This window comes from Phascolarctos cinereus, unplaced genomic scaffold, assembly GCF_003287225.1.
Source record: "Phascolarctos cinereus isolate Bilbo 61053 unplaced genomic scaffold, phaCin_HiC Scaffold_726;HRSCAF=1367, whole genome shotgun sequence".
NCBI lineage: Eukaryota > Metazoa > Chordata > Mammalia > Diprotodontia > Phascolarctidae > Phascolarctos > Phascolarctos cinereus.
In genome coordinates this window covers 326,895,807-326,916,219 of record NW_027556098.1, presented here as the reverse complement: position 1 = coordinate 326,916,219, position 20,413 = coordinate 326,895,807, and the positions used below count along the sequence as shown (strand labels likewise).

The following is a 20,413-nucleotide window of genomic DNA, read 5'->3' as shown; positions in this document are numbered from 1 at the left end:
AAATAAAACTTATATAAACCAAAATTTTCTACCCAGCAAAATGTAGGATGCTATTTCAAGGCAAGAGATGGACATCTGAAAAGTAATTAGACCTCAAAAAGTCTGCTAAAAGACTTCAAGGAAGTCTTCCCATAATAGCCATGCCGCCCACTCCCAAAAAAGAGATAAGCAATCAAAACAAATAAATCAGTTGCTAACAATGTGAAATCCCTCAGGGTAGGCTATTGCTTACTTCCTTTCTATCCTCTTCTAGAGACAAGAAGTCTATACATACTAATTCCCAAGTCTTGCTACTCCTTATGCTTTCCAGATGAGCAGTCTAAGATGGTGGCACATTCCTTTAAACAAATTAAACATAAGTTGCCCACTTCTTACACATAACTGCTGCTATCCTGAGCCCACAGAACCTATTCCATACCAGCTCCAGAGTCTTCTCTTGGCCCAATTATCTAAAATCATAATGGAGCATTTTTATTATAGGCCTTTGGTAGAATCAATTGCCTTTAAACCCCAAAGAGGATCACTAATAATCTGATACAGCACCCTACTGCATGCCACCATTTGCTATTATTTCAACAGCAGAGTGTCTCTCAGGATACAAGCTTGAGTTTTCCAGGGTCACAACCTTTTTTCTTGGCCTTTGTCACTACTCATAGACATTAATCCTCAACTTACATTACCTCTCAAGAACAATCAAGGCTCAGTGCTACAACTTCACACCATCCAGGGGTGCGGGTGCCACCTTGTGTTGAGTATTCTTGCTCCTTATGTGTCTTACTTTCACTCTTCCATGGGAACCATCAAAGTTGCAAATGCACTGCAGCTAAGTGACAGGGCATATACATCCCCGTTGCACTTTCCTCTCCAGTAATGCTAGCCAGCACAACTCACTATGGCTGGCGTGCAGCATCCAATTTGGCACTTGTCTGAATATAAGTCTTCGGTTATTTCCTGTCCATACTTGAAACCAAGTGCCATAACTTTGGAACTTACTGGTGACAGCCTACTTCAAAGCTAACAGTCCCAATTTGTAGGTAAAATGCCAAGGCTCATGGTCAATGAGTCCTCTACCAACAAATGCAATGACTTTCAGTGGCGATCTTCCTTCTGGAATAAAACTGTTCCTAAGCACTCTTAGCTGGAATCAGCGGATAACACAAAAGCACTGTCTGAATTTACAAAAGTCAACACAGAGTAGGTAAGCAGAAGGTACAGATCATCCCCTTCTTACCTTTCTGCTTTTGGTTCTTCTTAACCATAGTTATGGATGAGGTCACTGAGAGGATCTGCTATGACATAGTTCTCAAACTTCGGATCACAGCCCTCAAATCCTAGAAAAAAACTTTCACTTCCTGATAATTTCCAAAGACATGATTAAGTGATAAGGAAGCACATTTACTTTCTCAGGGTCAGTACTCACTTCCTGATAAAATACTACGTGATAAGTTTCTACAGAACTGATATTTGTCACTGACAGTGTTAGAGCAATGGTTTCTCATTAATCTAATATCTAATACCTTCAGTGTTTTTCTTCATGCTCTCCCATCACCTTCTTCATCTATGAGAATAAGATATACTAACACAGTTAATGCAACTGACCACCTTTTTAAAAAAAATCAACTGGGAAATGTGCTGAGACTGGTAAAATACCACTGAATAGATGAAAGTTGTCGTTTCTTTATCATCTGGCACTACTGGGAACAAACAGCATACAGCTGCACAGATACAACACTGAAATGACTGGCTGCCAGGCAGACAGTCTAAAGCATTCTGAACTTATGGTATGCTATACTAATCCACCTTCATTCTCTTATTTGAAGTCCAACACACACTCCATACACATTTTAATCTTCTACATTTTCTGCTACTTACCAGCACTATAGGCATACAGACCACAGAACTCTGGAATGAGAATAACTAACAGTTACTGACAGTGGTTCCTGAGGTCTGTCTCTGAGAGGATGACAATCTAAGATGATTTCTAAAAAGTTAAATAGTCTCCAAGACAGAGTGGATGCATTGCTCCTTGGGCACTTTCTACATCCCACTCATGTTCTGACAATCAACCAGATTTTACACTGAGCTGCTTTCTCGGATTATCTTTCCATTCTTCAGACACTGGAGAATTTTCCAAGCTTAAATTTTCTAGAACCACATGAGTTGGAGGATTCACAGCCAGCACTGTCCTTTAATTCTTTGTAAGATTCTGCACAAGAAATCTGGATTATTGGGGTGCTCAAGCACTCAACCCCATATTATTTCCTGTGGTCCTGGGCCAGTACTCTATGCACATCGGAGGTGGTTCCAGTCCACACCAACACTCCAGAATTATTTGTCTTGTCTGAATATAACAGAACTGTTGTGTTCACCTTTCACTGACACCTACAAGTTCCCTGGCAAGTCAATGACAGAGTTAGAAAGAGATTATAAGACTCTCAAATTATACTCTAGGCTGATATTCTACACTCCTAAGAGGCAGCCTGGCATAGACTACTAAAGGAGTAAGAAAATCTGGATTTGTATTATAGCTTTTCCAACTATTAGCTGTGTGGCTATAGTAATGTCTCTTAACCTCTCTGAGCTTCTGCTTCCTTATCTGTAAAATGGATATAATAATCCTACTTGCAGTACCCCCTTCACAGGGATGGTCTGAGGAAAGCACTTAGTAAACTCCATTGCAATATGAGAAGGTGAACTATCATCATCATCATCATCATCATCATCATTATTATTACTAAATTACATATTCCAAAATTAATATGAATTCCTTACCACTCCACTTCTGAGCATAACCTGTAATGTGTAAGAATGTCCATGTGTTGCAGCAAGGTGTGATGGAGTGCATCCACGATCATCCTGAACAGAAAGGTCTGCTCCATTCATTATGAGAGCCTAAAAATACACAAAAAAGAACATTTGATCAGAAGGTATAGTCGATGTTGATACTATTTTTTTGTTTCCCAAAAGTATTAATGGATATTTTCATAGAGAATACTAGCATTATTATACTGTTTGAGAGCTAGTACATGGGGGAACCAAGATAGAAAAATAAAGGCAGCAACCCAGCCAAACTCCTAACATTCCCCTCCAAACAACCTTAAAATTACATGTCAAATTGATTTCTGGCACAGCATAGTCAAGAAAAGGTCAGAGTAAGACATTTTTCCATCCCAAGACTACTTAGGAGGTTGGAAGGAAAGGTCTGACACCACGCTGAGGGCCAGCCCACAGTGCACAGCGGTAGGCCTTGGAGGTGACTGTGACAGCAGCAGCAATATGAGTGGGATATAGAAAGTGCCCAAGAAGCAATTCATCCACTCTGTCGTGGAGGCTATTTAACTTTTTAGAAATCATCTTAGATTGTCATCCTCTCAGAGACAGACCTCAGGAACCACTGTCAGTAACTGTTATTGTCATTCCAAAGTTCTGTGGTCTATATTGGGAACTGTCAGCCAAAAGATATTCAAGGCACAGAGGAGGACTAGCACTTGTAGCTACAGGGGAGCAGAGGCCCTTCCTCAGTAAAGACTAGAACACAGACCAGGAGAGCTGTGATCACATCTCTCCCCATCCTGGAAACAACAGACCTCCATAACTTACAGACCTCCTAACTAGCTCTGAAAACAACAGTGTGAAAAAGCCTGAAACTTAGCACAGTGTCATGTCCTTCCTCCTCCAGGTAAGCAGAGCCCAACATAAAGTTCAAAGTCAAGAAAGAGACTTATAACAAAAAAGGAACCTGACTACAAACAGCCACTGTGGTGACAGGAAAGACCAAGTACACACCCAGAAGAAGACAACAACAGGAAAGCAGCTACAAACAATGCCTCAAAGGAAAAAAAAGTGTATTGGATACAAGCCCAACAAGAATTCCTGGAAGAGTTAAAGAAAACAGTAAGAGTGGTAGAGGAAAATCTGGGAAAATAAATGAGTGATACAAGAAAATTATGAAAAGAGATTATGGTAAAATAGGCACAAAAACATGCTAAAGAAATAACACCTGAAAAAACAGAATTGGCCAAATGGTTAAAAAGATACAAAAATTCACTGAAGAATTCCTTTAAAAAGCAGAATTGGCCATATGGAAAAAGAGGTACAAAAGCTCACTGAAAAAAAAAATTCCTTAAAAATTAGAATCAAGCAAGTGGAAGCTAATGACTCCATGGGACATCAAGAAAAAATAAAACAATGTCAAAAGAAAGAAAAAACAGAAGAAAATGTAAAATATCTCATCACAAAAACTGATCTGGAAAATAGATTAAAAAAGAAACAATTTAAGTATTATTGGACTATCTGAAAGCCATGATAAAAAAAAAAAGCCTACTAGGTATGATATTTCAAGAAGTTATCAAGGAAAACTGCCCTGATATCTTAGGAGCAGATGGCAAAATAAAAATTGAAAGAATCTACCAATCATCTTCTGAAAGAGATCCCAAAATTAAAACTCTTAGGAATATTATAGCCAAATTCCAGAAGCCCAAGGTCAAGGAGAAAATATTGCAAGTAACCAGAAAGAAACTATTCAAATACCATGGAGCCACAGTCAGAATCATACAAGATTTAACAACTTCAACATTAAAGGAGCAGAGGGCTTGGCATACAATATTCCAGAAGGCAAAGAAGCTAGGATTACAACCAAGAATAATCTACTTAGCAAAACTGAATATAATCCTTCAGGGAAAAATGAATATTTAATGAAGTAGATTACTTTTCAAGCATTTCTAATAAAAAGAATAGAGCTGAATAGAAAATCTGGCATTCAAACACAAAACTTCAGAAAAGTATAAAAGGTAAACCTGAAAGAAGGGCTTAATAAGGTTAAACTGTTTACATTTCTATATCAGAAGATGATGTAATTCTTAAGAATTTTATCATTATTATAGCAATTAGAAGGAGTCTACATAGACAGACGGTACAAGTATGAGTCAATTATATTGGGATGATATCTTTAAAAAAAAGGAATAGAAAGAGAGATGCACTGGGAGAAGGGGGAAGGGAAAGGAAAATGGGGAAAATTGTATCATATAAAAGAGGCACACAAGGAAGAGCTTTTACAGTGAAGATGGAATGGGGGGATATGCTAAGTAATGCTTGAATCTCACTCTCATCAGAATTGTTTCAAAGAGGAAAGAACATACATACAAACTTAGTCTGGTACAGAAATCTATATTACTCACTAGGGAAGCAAGTGGGGAAGAGAATAAGTCTGGGGGCAGGTGGGAAGAGGGAAGGCGGTGATAAAAGGGAAGGCAGATTAGGGGAGGCAATAGTCAGAAGCAAAACAGACTTTTGAGGAGGGACAGGGTAAAAACAGAGATGGATAAATAGAAAAAAATAGGAAAATACAGTTAATAATCATAACCATGAATGTGAATGGGATGAAATCGCCCATAAAACAGAAGAGGATAGAAGAATAGATTAGAAACTAGAATCCAACAATAAGTTGTTTACAAGAAACACACTTGAAAAACATATACAAAGTTAAAACAAGGGGCTGGAGCAAAATTTATTATGCTCCAATTGTGGTTAAAAAAAAAGGCAGGGGTAGCAATAATGATCTCAGAGAAAGCAAAAGGCCAAAATGCACCTAATTAAAATAAGTAATCAGGGAAACTACATTTTGCTAGAAGGTATAATAGACAATGAAGTAATAGAGATACTAAACATATATGTACCAAATAGCACAGCATCCAAATTCTTAAAGGCACAAACAAAACCAATGCAGACAAAATTAGGAGGCAAGCAGAAAATAAAAAGAATGGTACAGCAAGTTTCTCTGATAAAGGCCTCATTTTTCAAACATATAGAGAGAACTGAGTCAAATTTATAAAAATAAGAGCATTCCTCAATTAATAGTCAGAGAATATAAACAAGAAATTTTCAGAAGAAATCAAAGCTATTTATAGTCATATGAAAAATGCTTTAAACCACTATGCATTAGAGAAATACAAATTAAAATAATTCTGAGGTACCACTTCATACTTATCAGATTGGTTAGCATGAAAGAAAAGGAAAATGACAAATGCTAGAGAGAATGTAGGAAAAGAAGGACATCAATTCACTGTTAGTGGAGTTGTAAACTGACCCAATTTTTCTGAAGAGCAATTTGGATCTATGCCCAAAGAGCTATAAAACTGTGCATACCCTTTGATACAGTGACACATACCACTACTAGGTCTGTATCCCAGAGAGATCAAAGAAAAAGGAAAATTACCTATAAGTACAAAAATATTTATAGCAATTCTTTTTGTGGTGGCAAAGAATTGGAAACTGAGGGAATGCCTATCAACTGGGGAATGGGCTGAACAAACTGTGATATGGTATATGATTGCGATGGAATACTATTGTGCTATAAGAAATGATGGTTTCAGAAAAACCTGGGAAGATTTATATGAACTGATGCAAAATGAAGTGAGCAAAACTAGGAAATAATTATACATAGTAATAGCAGTATTGTAATGATGATCAGCTGTGAAAGACTTAGTTACTCTGATCTACTATATCTACTCTGATCTGATCTACTACAGCTACTACAATAAACCATTTCCAAAGAACTCTTGATGAAAAACGCTATCCACATTCAGAGAGATAACTGATGAAGTCCAAACGCAGATTGAAGCAGAATTTTTTTTTCTTTTTTGGTTTTTTTTTTGGCAGCATTTTGCAACATTTCCATATTAGTGTGGAAATATTTTAAATAATTTCACATGTATAATTGATATCATATTATTTGTCTTCTCAGTGGGTAGGGAAAAGCCTGGAGGGAGAGAATTTGGGACTCAAAAAAATTTTTTTAATTGATGTTAAAAGTAAATAAATAATAAATTTGAAAAAAAGAGAAAGCATACATTCTCTTATGCTCTCTCATTCTCTTTGTGCATATGTGTATTTGTGTTCGCATGTGTAGATAGCCACATAAGATGCTATAAATATTTTTAATCCTTTTCCTCCTTTTTTGATCTCATTAAGGTACAGGCCTAGCAGCATTATTGCTAAGGCAAAGGTCACAGGTTAGTAACCTTTTGGGCAGGGTTTCAAATTACATTCCAGAATAGCTGGACCATTCTGATCCAACTGACAGTCCATTAAGGGTGCCTGTTTTTTCTTAGTGCCTCCAACATTTGTCATTTTCTTCTTTTTGCCAACATTTCCAACTTGATGAGTGAGAGGTAAAACCTTAAAAGTTATTTTAAAGTGCATTTCTGTAATTATTAGTGATTTGAAACATTTTTATGTAGTTATTAGTGGCTTGGATTTCTTCCTTTGAAAATTGCCCATTCATATCCTTTGATCATTTATCTATAGGGAAACGGATCTTGTTCTTATAAATTTTAATCTATTTCTTATATATGAAATGAAATGAAACCCTTATCAGAAAAACTTTTTGCAAAGATTTTTCTCCAGTAATCTGTTTCCCTTCTAATTTTAAATTCATTTGTTTGGGTTATGGAAACCTTTTTAACTTTATAAGACCAAAATTGCCCATTTCATCTTCTGCAATCCTCTCTATCTTTTGTTTGATGATAAACTCTTCTCCTATCTATAATTCTGAGGGGTGATTTTTGCCTTGCTCCTTTCTTCCTTTCAACTTTAGACCCAGCTCATTGTTTATCTATACTGTCTGTCCTAAATGTACATAAGGTTGGACAAGCTCTATAGGAGACCATTCAGTAACATGTTGAAATTTAGGAAATAGACATTCTTCATCTACTTGGTCTTTTCTGGGTGGATGGACAGGCCAAATTACTTTGAATGATTACAGATTTCTTTGAGAAGGCTCTGCAGTGTATTTGGCTTAAATGTAATCACTCAATGTTGTCCACAAACAGGAACATCTTGTAGATCTCGCCATCCACAGAGAATCCCTTCTCTAACTGGACTCCTGGTTACATCTTCATCACACTAGCAAATACTTCTGATAAGGATACATCTCCCTATTTTATGTGTCACCTAATGTTTATTATCAGAGGGTCACTGATTTCTGTCATTATATCATCCAAGGAATACCAAATGATCTTGATGTATGAATGGTAGAAATTTTGCTGTAAAAGAGCCTATAAGATGGCATTTTGTTCTACTGAATAAATTTTTTTCATAATCAACAAACAATATGCACAATAAGATCTTATACTCTCTAGTCTTTGGCACTGTCAATTGTTTCAGCATCAGAAACCAATATGGTTTTATTAATACAGAGGACATTAAGGAAGATGTATCATTACCTGATTTACCACTGTATCCTAAGGACAAGACCTACCCCTTCTCAGCTCTGCCTACTGATTTACCTGGCTTCCTTAAAAATCCATTCTTGCATTGGAAGCCATCCCCAATCCCTCTTAATCCTAGTTCATTCTCCTTGTTAATTATTTCCTATTTAACCTATTTATATCCCATTTATCCTATATATAGTTTGCTCTGTATATATGTTTGCCTGTTTTCTCCCTCATTATATTGTAAGCTCATTGAACATGAGAACTGTCTTTTGCCTCTTTTTGTATCCTCAGCATTTAGCACAGTGCCTAGCACACAGTAATTATGTTGTTCCTATCAGAATATGAACTCTTTGAGAGCAGGAACTTTTACTTTTATATTTGTATCCCTAGCATAATCTTTTGAATACAGTAAACTCTTAATAATTCTTTTTCATTTATTCATTCATTCTCTCTCATTTAGTCAATTTTACGAGGTAAAGATATGATCCATTGTTGAATATCCCTTGTGAAAGCCTGCTTGTTCCCAACTAATAGTCTCATTGAGGATGTCCAAAATTCATGTATAAATAACCTTCATAAAGATTTTATATAGATTAAATAGGTTGATAATTATTAATGCTTACTTAATTACCTGTTTGTGATATTAATAAAGTATAAGATTTTTCCTCCTTTCCTTTGGTATCTTCCCATCCTTCAGATGTCTTACATCTGAATATTATGTATATATTATATATAAGTCCTTCAATGCCCTCAAAATTGTTTAATCTCCAGTATATGTTTCCTCTACATAAACTTGGCCCAATCTAACAGTTTTTCCATCTTTGTTCTCATTAGTGTCACTTCTGCCTCTCCTACAAACACTTCAGGTACTGTAATGTTAGGGTCTAAACGGACCCTAACAAAACAGATTATTTAATAACAAAAATAAACAGTTGAATAAATTGGGCATGTTGAGCCTAGAGAAAAAAAGACTTGGTGAGAGAGGTACAAGGGGATCAGGATGAAAACTGTCTTTGAGTATTTATAGAATAATAAATATAGAGCTGGAAGAGACCTTAGAGGCTACGGAGTTCAATCTGCTCAATTTACATAAGAAGAAAATGAGGTTAAATGATTCATCCAGGGTTACAAAACTAGTTAAGCATCAGAGGCATGATTCAAGCTCAAGTCTCCTTGTCTCCAAGTTTGGGGCTCCAGTCACTATGTCACCTAGTTGCCCACAAGCTATCACAAGGAAGAAGGATTGGACTTGTTTTTCTTGAATCTAGAGGACAGAACTATGAGAAACAGGTCAAAGTTTTAAAAAGATAAATTTAAACTTGATACAAAGGGAAAAAATTCTAACAATTCTGAGCCATACAAAAATGAGGTAGGCTGCCTCAGAAGGTAGTGGCTTCCTCTCCATTAGATGACTGTAAGCAAAGGCTACTTGTCCACTTGTCAGGCAGATTTGTACAGAAAAATCTTTTTGACTATAGGTTAGATTAGATAATCTCTGAGGTCCTTTCCAATTGTGAGATTCTGTGATCCTGTCATTTTCACATTTTCCTCTGCATCTAAAGCAATTATCACCTTTAATCAATTACCTCCTTCCCAGCCTATTTTTCAGACATTCTCTTATTGCTCTCTAACAGCGCTCTGCTTCTTTTTAATTGGCTCATCTTCCCTTCACAAGTTGTTCCTTTAGGACCATTTCGAGGTTAGTATTTTCTCACATTAGTTTTTTTGGCAATCAAATAATTCAACTCAAATGGATCTATGATCTCATCAATGTGGATATTCTCTCCAAGGATACACTTTTTTTTTGGGGGGGGGAGTGAGGCAACTGGGGTTAAGTGACTTGCCCAGAGTCACACAGCTAGCAAGTGTTATGTGTCTGAGGCCAAATTTGAACTCAGGTCCTCCTGGCTCCAAGGCCAGTGCTCTATCCACTGCACCACCTAGCTGCCCCCTCTCCAAGGACACAAATCAAAACCAAGTCATGTCTGCCCATCCTGTGCAACTCTTGCCCATGTTCTCCACTAAGTTTGCCCAAAGGGGTCCACCCAAAGTACTGGGGATCCTTCCTTGAGTTCTCTTGACAGGTCAAGGAACACAAAAGAGCTCACAGCTGTCTGTCAGTTTTCCCTAATTTTGGTTCCACAGCCAAGTCACATTCTTTTTCAATCATACATTTCTTTGATGGTATCACTTACGCTGCTTCTCCATTTTAACTCCTCACTTACAATGAGCTGTAATCTGATCAAATCTACCATGTGCCTCTACATTGTAAGGTGATACTCAGTTTCAATTCTTTGGTGCCTGTAGCATTTCATGACTCAAATCCATACAAGCAGAATATTGGTATCAAAAAGACAGACTTTTGTTTCTAGGAGAAGCTTGGGTTCATTAAAAGAATTTGGCAATTTCTCAAAGGCAATGCAATTTCACTTTCTTCCTCCTGTTAAATTCTAGACCAAATTCATTGTCCGTTGGTAACGTCTGCACAAGATACACATACTGATGGATGATCTTGTCAGGTTGTACATTTATCTGTATGTTATAGTCTAGGCAACAAATATTCTTCATCTACTTGGTTGTTCCTTTAAGGAGAGTAAGGATAAACTCTTTTTGAATGATTATGGCTCTCATTTAAGAGGCTCTACAATTTTTTTAGGCTTAATGAAACCAGTATGATATCATTCCTAAACAGCACCATATGGAAGACCTCACCATCCTACATGGAATCATGCTTCAACCTGGATTCAGTACTGGATCTCCTACGTGACAGCAGCAAAACTTCTTTGGTAAGCACACATCTCATTACCTTATGTTTCACTTGATATTAGTAAGCAGTATGTCACTAAACAAGGTTATTATCTCTGTAGTTAAACTTTTCAAAGAATCTTATATAATTTTGACATGTGGATGGAAGGCACCTTTTTTGAAGGAGAGCCTTTGAGGCAGTATTTTGGTCTACCCGGTGCTTTTTTTATAGTTAACAACTGGTATACATAGTGGGTTTGTGTATTCTCTACACCTTTCACTCAGTTATGTGATAGTAAAGAAGAGGTCTTTTGGAGGACTACTGCATGTGAAAGTCTATCTCTTCACTTCTAATATTTTGATTAAATATGGCCTTGTTGAATATACAAATTATTCTCAAAAAACTATTTAGATGAAAAATATTTATATTACTTAGGTAAATTTATTAGGTATTATTTTGGTATGTGGGTCAGCATTTATTGATGCACTTTGCATCTGCTCATTCAATCTTCCTAAATTTTTCTAAAACTTTCCCCTTCATCATTTCCTATAATAAAATAGTATTCTGTCACATTCATTTTCTATAACATGTTCAGCCACTACACAGTTGACAGGCACCCTCTCATTTCCAGTTTTCTTGGTCACTACTTAATAAGTTCCAAAATATTTTTCATAACTTTAGGATCTACACCTCCTTCAGATCCCTTTAAGTTACCAAGGGTAACTTACCCAGCAAAATTAAGTATAATCCTGAATGAAAAAAAAATGGGCATTTAATGAAATGAAAGACATTCATGTTTTTGTGACAAAAACAGGAGAACTTAAGGGAAAATTCAACATAAAACATCCAGGAGAAATATAAGGTAAACATCAAAGACCAATTATAAGGGACTCAATAAAGGCAAATTGTTTACTTCTTATATGTGAAAATATAATCAGTACTTTTATGATTGTCATCATTATTTGGGTAGTTGGAAAGAAAGGCTTGGGATGAGCTGAATATGATGGAGTGATTCCAAAAAAAATAAAACTGGGTAGGGAGAGATAAAATGGAGCAATCATTTCATACAAATGAGGCACAAAAGGAAAAACTGATACAGAAGATGCTAGTAAGGGGGAGGGTGGGTAGTGCTAGACCCTTACTCTCATCAGGAATGGCTTAAAGAGGGAACAATATAGATAAGATACAGATATAGATAGATAGATAGATAGACAGACAGACAGATAGATAAGGGTACAAAAGTCTTCTAAATTCAGGAAGAAATAAGAGGTCAAGGGGATGATAGGGCAGGGGGAGAGGATAAAGCAGAGGCTCTTGGAGGGGTGGGTAGGTTAAGAAATAAGAAGGCAAAGTACTGGGTAAAAATAAAGCAGAGGAGTGAGAAGGGATAAGGTAAATAGGGTGAGAAGGACAGTGAGGAAAAATAGGAAGGTGAGGCTCAGGTTCCTAAAATCTAGCCACTGGTCAGATTCTTATAATCTAGCCAATAGCTTACTAATGTTCAGACTCCTTAAGAGTCTGTCCAATATGACGCATGTTCTAATAAACCTTGTCTTTGGCTGAAAAAGAGAAATAGGAAGGTAGAAAAAACACAACAAGTAATTATAACTTAGAATGTGAATGGGATGAATTTACCCATAAAATGGAAATGGATAGCTGATAAAAATGTGAATTCAACAAAATGTGACTTTCAGGAAATGTGATAAAAATGAGAAATACACACAAAGATAAAATAAAAGACAAGAGTAGAATTTATTATTTAAAAAAATCATGGGTAGTAATCATGATCTCAGACAAAGTTAAAGCTAAAATAAATTTAATCAAAAGAAAAAAATAAGGAAACTACATTATGTCAACAATATTATTCAATATTGTTTTAGACCATTTAAAATAACTAGACAGTATAAAATACCTGAGTGTATACCTGCCAAAACAGACACAGGAACTATATGAACGTAAACATAAAATACTTTTTATACAAATAAAGTCAGATCTAAATAACTGAGGTAATATTTATTGTTCATGGATAGGTAAAGCCAATATAATAAAAAATGACACTTTTACCCAACTAATCTATGCATTCAATGCCATTCCAATTAAATTACTAAAAAATTATCCTACTGAGTTATAAAAAATAATAACAAAGTTCATTTGGAAGAATAAAAGATCAGTAACTTCAAAGAAAACACAGAAAAATGACGCAAAGTAAGTAGTTTCAGCAGTATTAGACCTTAAACTATTTTATAAGGTGTGAGCATTATTGAAGTCTAAAATGGGTAGTTTTCTTTATTTTAAATTAAAATTTTCTTGCATAAATAAAATCTACATAGCTGAGAATAGAAAGAATGCAGAAAACTCGGGGGAAACTTTCATAAACAATCTCTCAGACAGGATGTAATTGGGTTGGAATATTGCTGTGGTGTAAGAAATGACGAGCTGGTGATTTAGAAAAACACGGACTGATGAAGGAAGATGCTATCTACCTTCAGAGAAATAAATGACAAGTGGAAATAATCATAGTATACTCTTACATATACGTGTATATATGTGTATGTTTATAGATATCTATGTATATGTATATATACCCGAGCTTAAGTGTAGCCTTCTTTGGAGCAGAGAGTTGGGGGGAAAAAAATAAAGTAAAAGTTCACAGCAGAAAATAAAAGAAAACCTACAAGGAAACAAAGAAAAGCTGGGCAGCTTTGAAAACAATGTGTAGGATTTATTATATAGGTTTTCTTGAAATGGAAATGTATTATATTGAATCCTCTCTTATATTCTACTGGGTACAAGGCAACTGTTTTTTCTTTTCCCATTTTGTATAAGTTTAAAATAAATGTTAAAATTTACAAAAAAAAGAAAAAGAATGCTCATAAGCTGTGAGTTATGAAACATTATGATCCCTGAATTAAGTTCTGGGTTGCCCATAAGGCAATGGAAAGTTGGCTGGTGTGAGTAGGCTACCATATATTACCAACCAAGAAATGAACAAGAGAAGCATAGTAAAGGATTGTGAAGAGAATCATATAACTAGAAAAGGAAGGGCAGTCACATGGCAAGAGTAAATGCTCTTTGTTGTTTGTCCTTTGTTCTTAAAAAGGACCATGACATCAGGAAGGTGATATCATGACTTGCAAGTGAATTGGATTTAAATAAGGCAGGGCTGTGCAAAGTCACCAGCTCACTCTCTCCTCCAGTCATCTGGGTCCAGCAGCAAACTATAGATCAAGATGACTGGAGATAGCCTTGGATGCCGTGGGAGACCTTCGCCTTTGTAAGCTAAGGTCTTTCCCAGGTCTCTGTTTGTCTGAGGCAATGCCCATTCAATGAGAGGGGAAGATTCTCAGGGTTTCTGGCCAAAACAGAAACAAATGCTGTTAACAGTCACTCTGAGACATCATAGCCCAAACAATAAACAAATGAGGCCTGGGAGGAAGATCTATTGTTGGCCAGTCTGAGAGCCAGAGCAAATGCTCTTTACTATGTATTCAATACCAAGAAGTAGAGGCTCCAAGCCACATTAATTAGTTCCCCAATGAATGTTTTATGGGAGTAAATGAACAGTCACACACGATGAGAAGCCATGGATGACTGAACCTACACTGCTAGAAGTAATCCACATCAATGATCACAGATCAAAGTATTAAATAAGTTAGAAAAATAGAATTTGGGGGCAGCTTGGCAACTCAATGGACAGAGCACTGGGCATGGAATCAGGAAGACCTGGGTTCAAATCCACCCTCAGACACTTACTAGCTGTTTGATCTTGAGCAAGTCACTTAACCCTGTTTGCCTCAGTTTCTTCATCTATAAAATGAGCTGGAGAAGGAAATGCCAAACGACCTCATATCTTTGTTAAGAAAACCTCAAATCGGGTCATAAAGTGTCATATATGACTAAAAGGACTGAACAACAATATGCACCTTTAGGATAAAGGAGATATACTTGTAATTAACAAGTACTACAAAAAGTAACTTGAGAAAACCAATATACAGAAATATTGTATGTTTATTATGTGCTTACTCAGTCACATTTTAAGTGACTTTTCACTATATGAATAATAGCAACTCACGTTTCTATTGTTCCAGAAGGCTTAAAAAGCACTTTCTATCAATAAGCCGTCATAGCAGCTAAAGCAAGTAGTATAGTACTGATTTTAGAGAAGAGAAAACTGAAAGTCTGGGAAGATAAGAAAATCAGGGAGTAGTAACGTCTCCATCACTTGACTATTCAAGTGGAAGGGAACTGACAGGGTATGGGCCCAAGCCGAGACTTTTGCTCCTTACCCCAAAAAGAATTTGGGTCCCATCTGTCTACAGGCCCTAGAAAACTCCGTGTTGGATTCTCCTTGAACTCTCCCCCTAGCTCAAGGAAGTCTCCAGCGTATCCTGAGGCTATAATCCTATCAACTGGCCTTTCATTACCCCCTATACCCAGTCTCCCAATTCTCTGTTACCCTTAACCTAACCCAGCCCTCTATTATCTGTTACCTCCAGCTGGCCCCCAGACACTTCCCACCCTTGATCCTATCTAGACCTCATTCTACCTCCCAGTCACTCCCATCAGAATCTTCCCTAGACCCCTCCTCCAGTCACCCCAGTTTATAGACCACTTCCATCAAGATACCCCTTCTCCCAGACCCCTCCTCCAGTCTCCACAAGCTACTTGTCCACTCCTAGATCCCTCCTACAGTCTTTCTGTACATAAGGTCCATCTGGCCTCCATTAAAGTGCTCAGATTCCTTAAGAAATTAGCCGATGCTCAAGTTCTTTAAAATCTGGCCCACTTGCATTAGCAATATGAATGCTCAGATTCCTTAAGAGTCTAGTCAATGACTGAGACTTGCTCAAGCCCATTTGTCATTACAAATGTCACAGATGTTCAGATTCCTTAAGAGTATAGCCAATATGGCCGATCTTTAATAAACCTTGTCTTTGGCTGAAAGAAGGCTTGGGGTGAATTAATTTGGGCAGGACCTACATCTCTTCCTCTTGATATTTTGGGATCCCAGCACCCCTGAACCTTAACATAACCATCTGCTCCTCAAGAATGTCATACACAAGGTTCACACTTTGGTAGTTGGACTGGATAATATCTGAGGTTCTTTTCACCTTTCTAGGATTATAGGCAAGCCTGTTGAACTGTATCACCGAACAACATTTATTATTTATACAACTCACTCAATTTGCATTTGACCATATATTGCCTGTACTGTTACTTAACTTGTCACATGCACATCTAGGTTCTCAATGAATACATGTTAAATAAATGGATAGATGCCCTATATTAGGTTATAGCTACCTCATGTATTAATGTGTTACCTTGACCACAACCTTGTACAGTGCCTTTCACACAGAAGATAAATAGTAAATGTTAGCTGAAGTGAAACAGAGACACAAATTCCTTAACCCAAAGTAATAATCTAATTAAAATCAGCAATTAGGGCAAATAGGTAGTGCAGTAGATAAGAGTGCAGAGTCGGGAGTCAGGAAGACCCAAGTTGTTCAGATATTTACTAGCTGTGTGACCCTGGACAAGTCATTTAACCCTGTTTGCCTCAGGTTTCCTCATCTGTAAAATGTGATGGAAAAGGAAATGGCAAACCACTCCAATATCTTTGCCAAGAAGGGGGGGGGGGGGCAGAGCCAAGAAGGTGGACTAAGAGCAGTGACTTGCTTTAGCTCTTCCTCAAACCCCCCCCCAAATACTTGTAAAATATGGCTCTAAACAAATTCTAGAGGAGCAGAACCTATAAAAAGACAGAGTCAAACAAATTTCCAGCCCAAGACCACCTGGATGGTTGATGGAAAAGGTCTGTTGGGACAGGTTAGGAGAGGAGCATAGTTTAGCGTAGGCCTCACAGGCAAAGACCAGGCCTCAGCAAACCTGGAGCATGTCTCAGGACTGAATCACTAGCAGTTGTAGCAGTTTCCAGACTTCTCAATCCACAAATGCCAAAGAGAACTTAGAAGGTCAGTAGGAAAGGTCTGTCAGACCTGCGTGAGAGAGGAATGTGGTCTGGCCCCAGTCCTGGTGCAGCCCTGGGGCAGTGGCTGCTTCTGGAGCTGATCAGAGGGGGATTGCAGGGATCTTTTCGCTGGTGGTGAGGCAGGATTCTCTTGCTTTGCTCCTGCTTGGATCTGGGACACAGTCTTAGAGGAGAAGCACTGGCTTGATGGAGCTCATGGTGGTGGTGAAGAGGGAAGCCTCCTCACAGTTCAAAGGCAGGAAAGAGTAGAGTGCTTGCGGTCACTCACAGACCAGAGCACAGGCCAGGAAAGGAGTAAACACCTCTCCTTTGATCATACCACCTTGTTTTGTTTTGTTTTGTTTTTTTCTTTTGGCTAGGCAATGGGGTTAAGTGACTTGCCCAGGGTCACACAGCTAGTATGTGTTATGTGTCTGAGGCCGGATTTGAATTTAGGTCCTCCTGAATCCAGGGCCGGTGCTCTATCCACTGCGCCATCTAGCTGCCCCAATCATACCACCTTGAAAGAACTGAAAATTTACAGGTCCCTAGAAGTATCTCTGAAAACAAATGCACAAAACCCCTAAAATTTGGGACAATACACCCTCCACATTGGAAGCAGAGCCCTACCTTAACAAAGAGTTTAAAAGTCAAGTAATTGGCTGGGAACATAAGCAAACAGTGCAAAAAAGAAACAAACCTCAGACTACAGAATCTTACTCTGGTGACAAAAAAAGGTCAAAACATACAACCAGAAAAAGACAACAAAGTCAAAACTCCTCCATCCAAAGCCTCCAAGAAAAGTATGAATTGGTCCTAGGCTGTGGAAGAGCTCAAAAAGGATTTTAAGAAGTAGAGGAAAAACTGGGAAGAGAAATGAGAGTGATGCAAGAAAATCACGAAAAACAAGTCAACAGCTTGCTGAAGGAGACCCAAAAAAATACTGAAGAAATTAATGCCTTAAAAAATAGCCTAACCCAAGTGGCAAAAGAGATCCAAAAAGCCAATGAAGAGAAGAATGCCTTCAAAAGCAGAATTGGCCAAATGGAAAAGGAGGTCCAAAAGCTCACTGAAGAAAATAATTCCTTAAAAATTAAAATGGAGCAAATGCAAGCTAATGACTCTATGAGAAATCAAGAAATTATAAAACAAAACCAAAAGAATGAAAAAATAGAAGACAAATGTGAAATATCTCATTGGAAAAAAAAACTGACTTGGAAAATAGATTCAGGAGAGATAACTTAAAAATTATTGGACTACCTGAAAGCCATGATCAAAAAAAGAGCATAGACATTATCTTTCATGAAATTATTAAGGGAAACTACCCTGATATTCATGAGCCAGAGAGTAAAATAGAAACTAAAAGGATCCACTGATCACCTCCTGTAAAAGATCCCAAAAGGAATATTACAGCCAAATTCCAGAGTTCCCAGGTCAAGGAGAAAATATTGCAAGCAGCAGAAAGAAACAATTCAAGTATTATAGAAACACAATCAGGATAACGTAAGATTTAGCAGCTTCCACATTAAGGAATGGGGGGGGTTGGAATATGATATTCAGGAGGTCAAAGGAACTAGGATTAAAACCAAGAATCACCTACCTACCCAGCAAAACTGAGTGTAATCAATGAGGGGAGGAAATTGATATTCAACGATATAAAAGAATTTAATGCATTCTTGAGAAGCCAGAGCTAAATAGAAAAATTGACTTTCAAATACAAGACTCAAGAGAAGCATGAAAAGGTAAACAGGAAAGAGAAATCATAAAGAACTTATTAAAGTTGAACTGTTTATATTCCTACATGGGAAGATGATATTTGTAACTTATGAGACCTTTCTCATTATTAGGGTAGTAGGAGGGTATACACACACACACACACACACACACACACACACACACACACACACACACATACATACATATAGACCAGGAACACAGGGTGAGTTGAATATGAAGGAATGATATCTAAAAAAGAAAATTGAGGGGTGAGAGAGGATTATACTAGGAGAAGGAGAAAGGGAGAGGTAGAATGGGGTAAATTATCTCATGCAAAACAGGCAAGAAAAAGCTTTTAAAGTGGAGGGGAAGTGAGGGGAGGTGAGAGGGAATGAGTGAATCTTACTCTCATCAGATTTGGTTTAAAGAGGAAATAACATACATACTCAACTGGATATAGAAATCTATCTTACCCCACAGGAAAATAGAGGGAAAGGGCATAAGAGAGGGGGGGATGATAGAAGGGAGGGCAGATTGGGGGAGGAGGTAATCAGAAGCAAATACTTCTGAGGAAGGACAGGATCAAAAGAGAGAATAGAATAAATGGGGGGTGGGATAGGATGAAGGGAAATATAGTTAGTTTTTCACAACATGACTAGTATGGAAGCGTTTTGCATGACTACACATGGATAATCTGTATCAACTTGCTTGTCTTTTCAGTGAGGGTGGGTGGGGAGGGAGGAAGGGAGAGAATTTGGAACCCAAAGTCTTAAAAACAAATGTTAAAAACCATTTTTACATGAAACTGGGAAATAAGATACAGGCAACAGGGTGTAGAAATCTCTCCTGCCCTACAGGAAAACAGAAGGCAAAAGGGATAAGAGAAGGGGAGGGTGATAGAAGGAAGAACAGATTAGGGGAAGGGGTATTCAGAATGCATGCCATCTTGGGGTGGGGGGAAGGGGAGAGACTGGGAAGCAAATGTTGAAAACTAAAAATAAGTAAGAAAAGAAAACCCCAAAAGGGGTCACAAAGAGTGAGACACAAATTAATCAAATGAACAACTGTAAACAGCAAGTGTTGCAATGGAGCAAAGTTTGGCTGAGTACTCCTTGCTCTCCCTCCTGTCATAGAAATTTTGGGGAGTGGCTAATGATTGCTCTGAGACCACACCTTTTTCTGCCTACTAGGCAACCCTGTGGACTATATCTTCCTTTTGGTCCACACCTCCGTCCTACCTCTTCCTATTAGAGGCTGAGAATTTGCCTAAGGCATCAGAGGTCTGAGCAGCCCACAGAGTCTCTGTGGATACTTTTCTCTATGGTCTTAAGGAGCTTATAAATAGAAGCTATTAATACACATCATCATAAAATCACCACTTTAGCTCTCTCCCCTGGAGTCAACAGGAAGTCAAGGGGGCAAGTCCCTGCTGTATCCATCCTTTCTTGCTTTCAGCCGAAGGAAGAGTGGCAATTGCTATGACCTGTGAGCTTCAAAAGATCAGCACGGCAAACTACCAGAGGTCCAAGAGTTGGAGGAACAAAGTACCAAAGAACCTGCCTGATTAAGCCTGTCAGCAGCTGAAAGCAGACTCATCCAATAGCTGTGCCACAGCTGAAAGTAAACTTTCCATGTTAATTAAGTCCATGCTGCATTAAGTCTGAGCCCACTCTCCTGAGGACCTAAGGTGGTAGAGCAGATGGTGTGCTCCCACATACTGGGGAAAAATGTTTATGCTTCTGTTCTTGCTCTATTTGAGCAAGGATACCT

General features: G+C 37.8%; 1 protein-coding gene across 3 annotated transcripts in view; it reads right to left on the bottom strand.

Moving 5' to 3' along the window:
- Positions 1 to 20,413, bottom strand: part of ANKRD42 (ankyrin repeat domain 42) — a 75,987-nt gene that overhangs the window by 38,926 nt on the left and 16,648 nt on the right. For all 3 annotated transcript variants that reach the window (XM_020993706.2, XM_020993707.2, XM_020993709.2), the window contains one exon: positions 2,773 to 2,892. In XM_020993706.2, the coding sequence (XP_020849365.1) occupies positions 2,773 to 2,892 (120 nt within the window). The remainder of the gene's footprint in view (positions 1 to 2,772; positions 2,893 to 20,413) is intronic.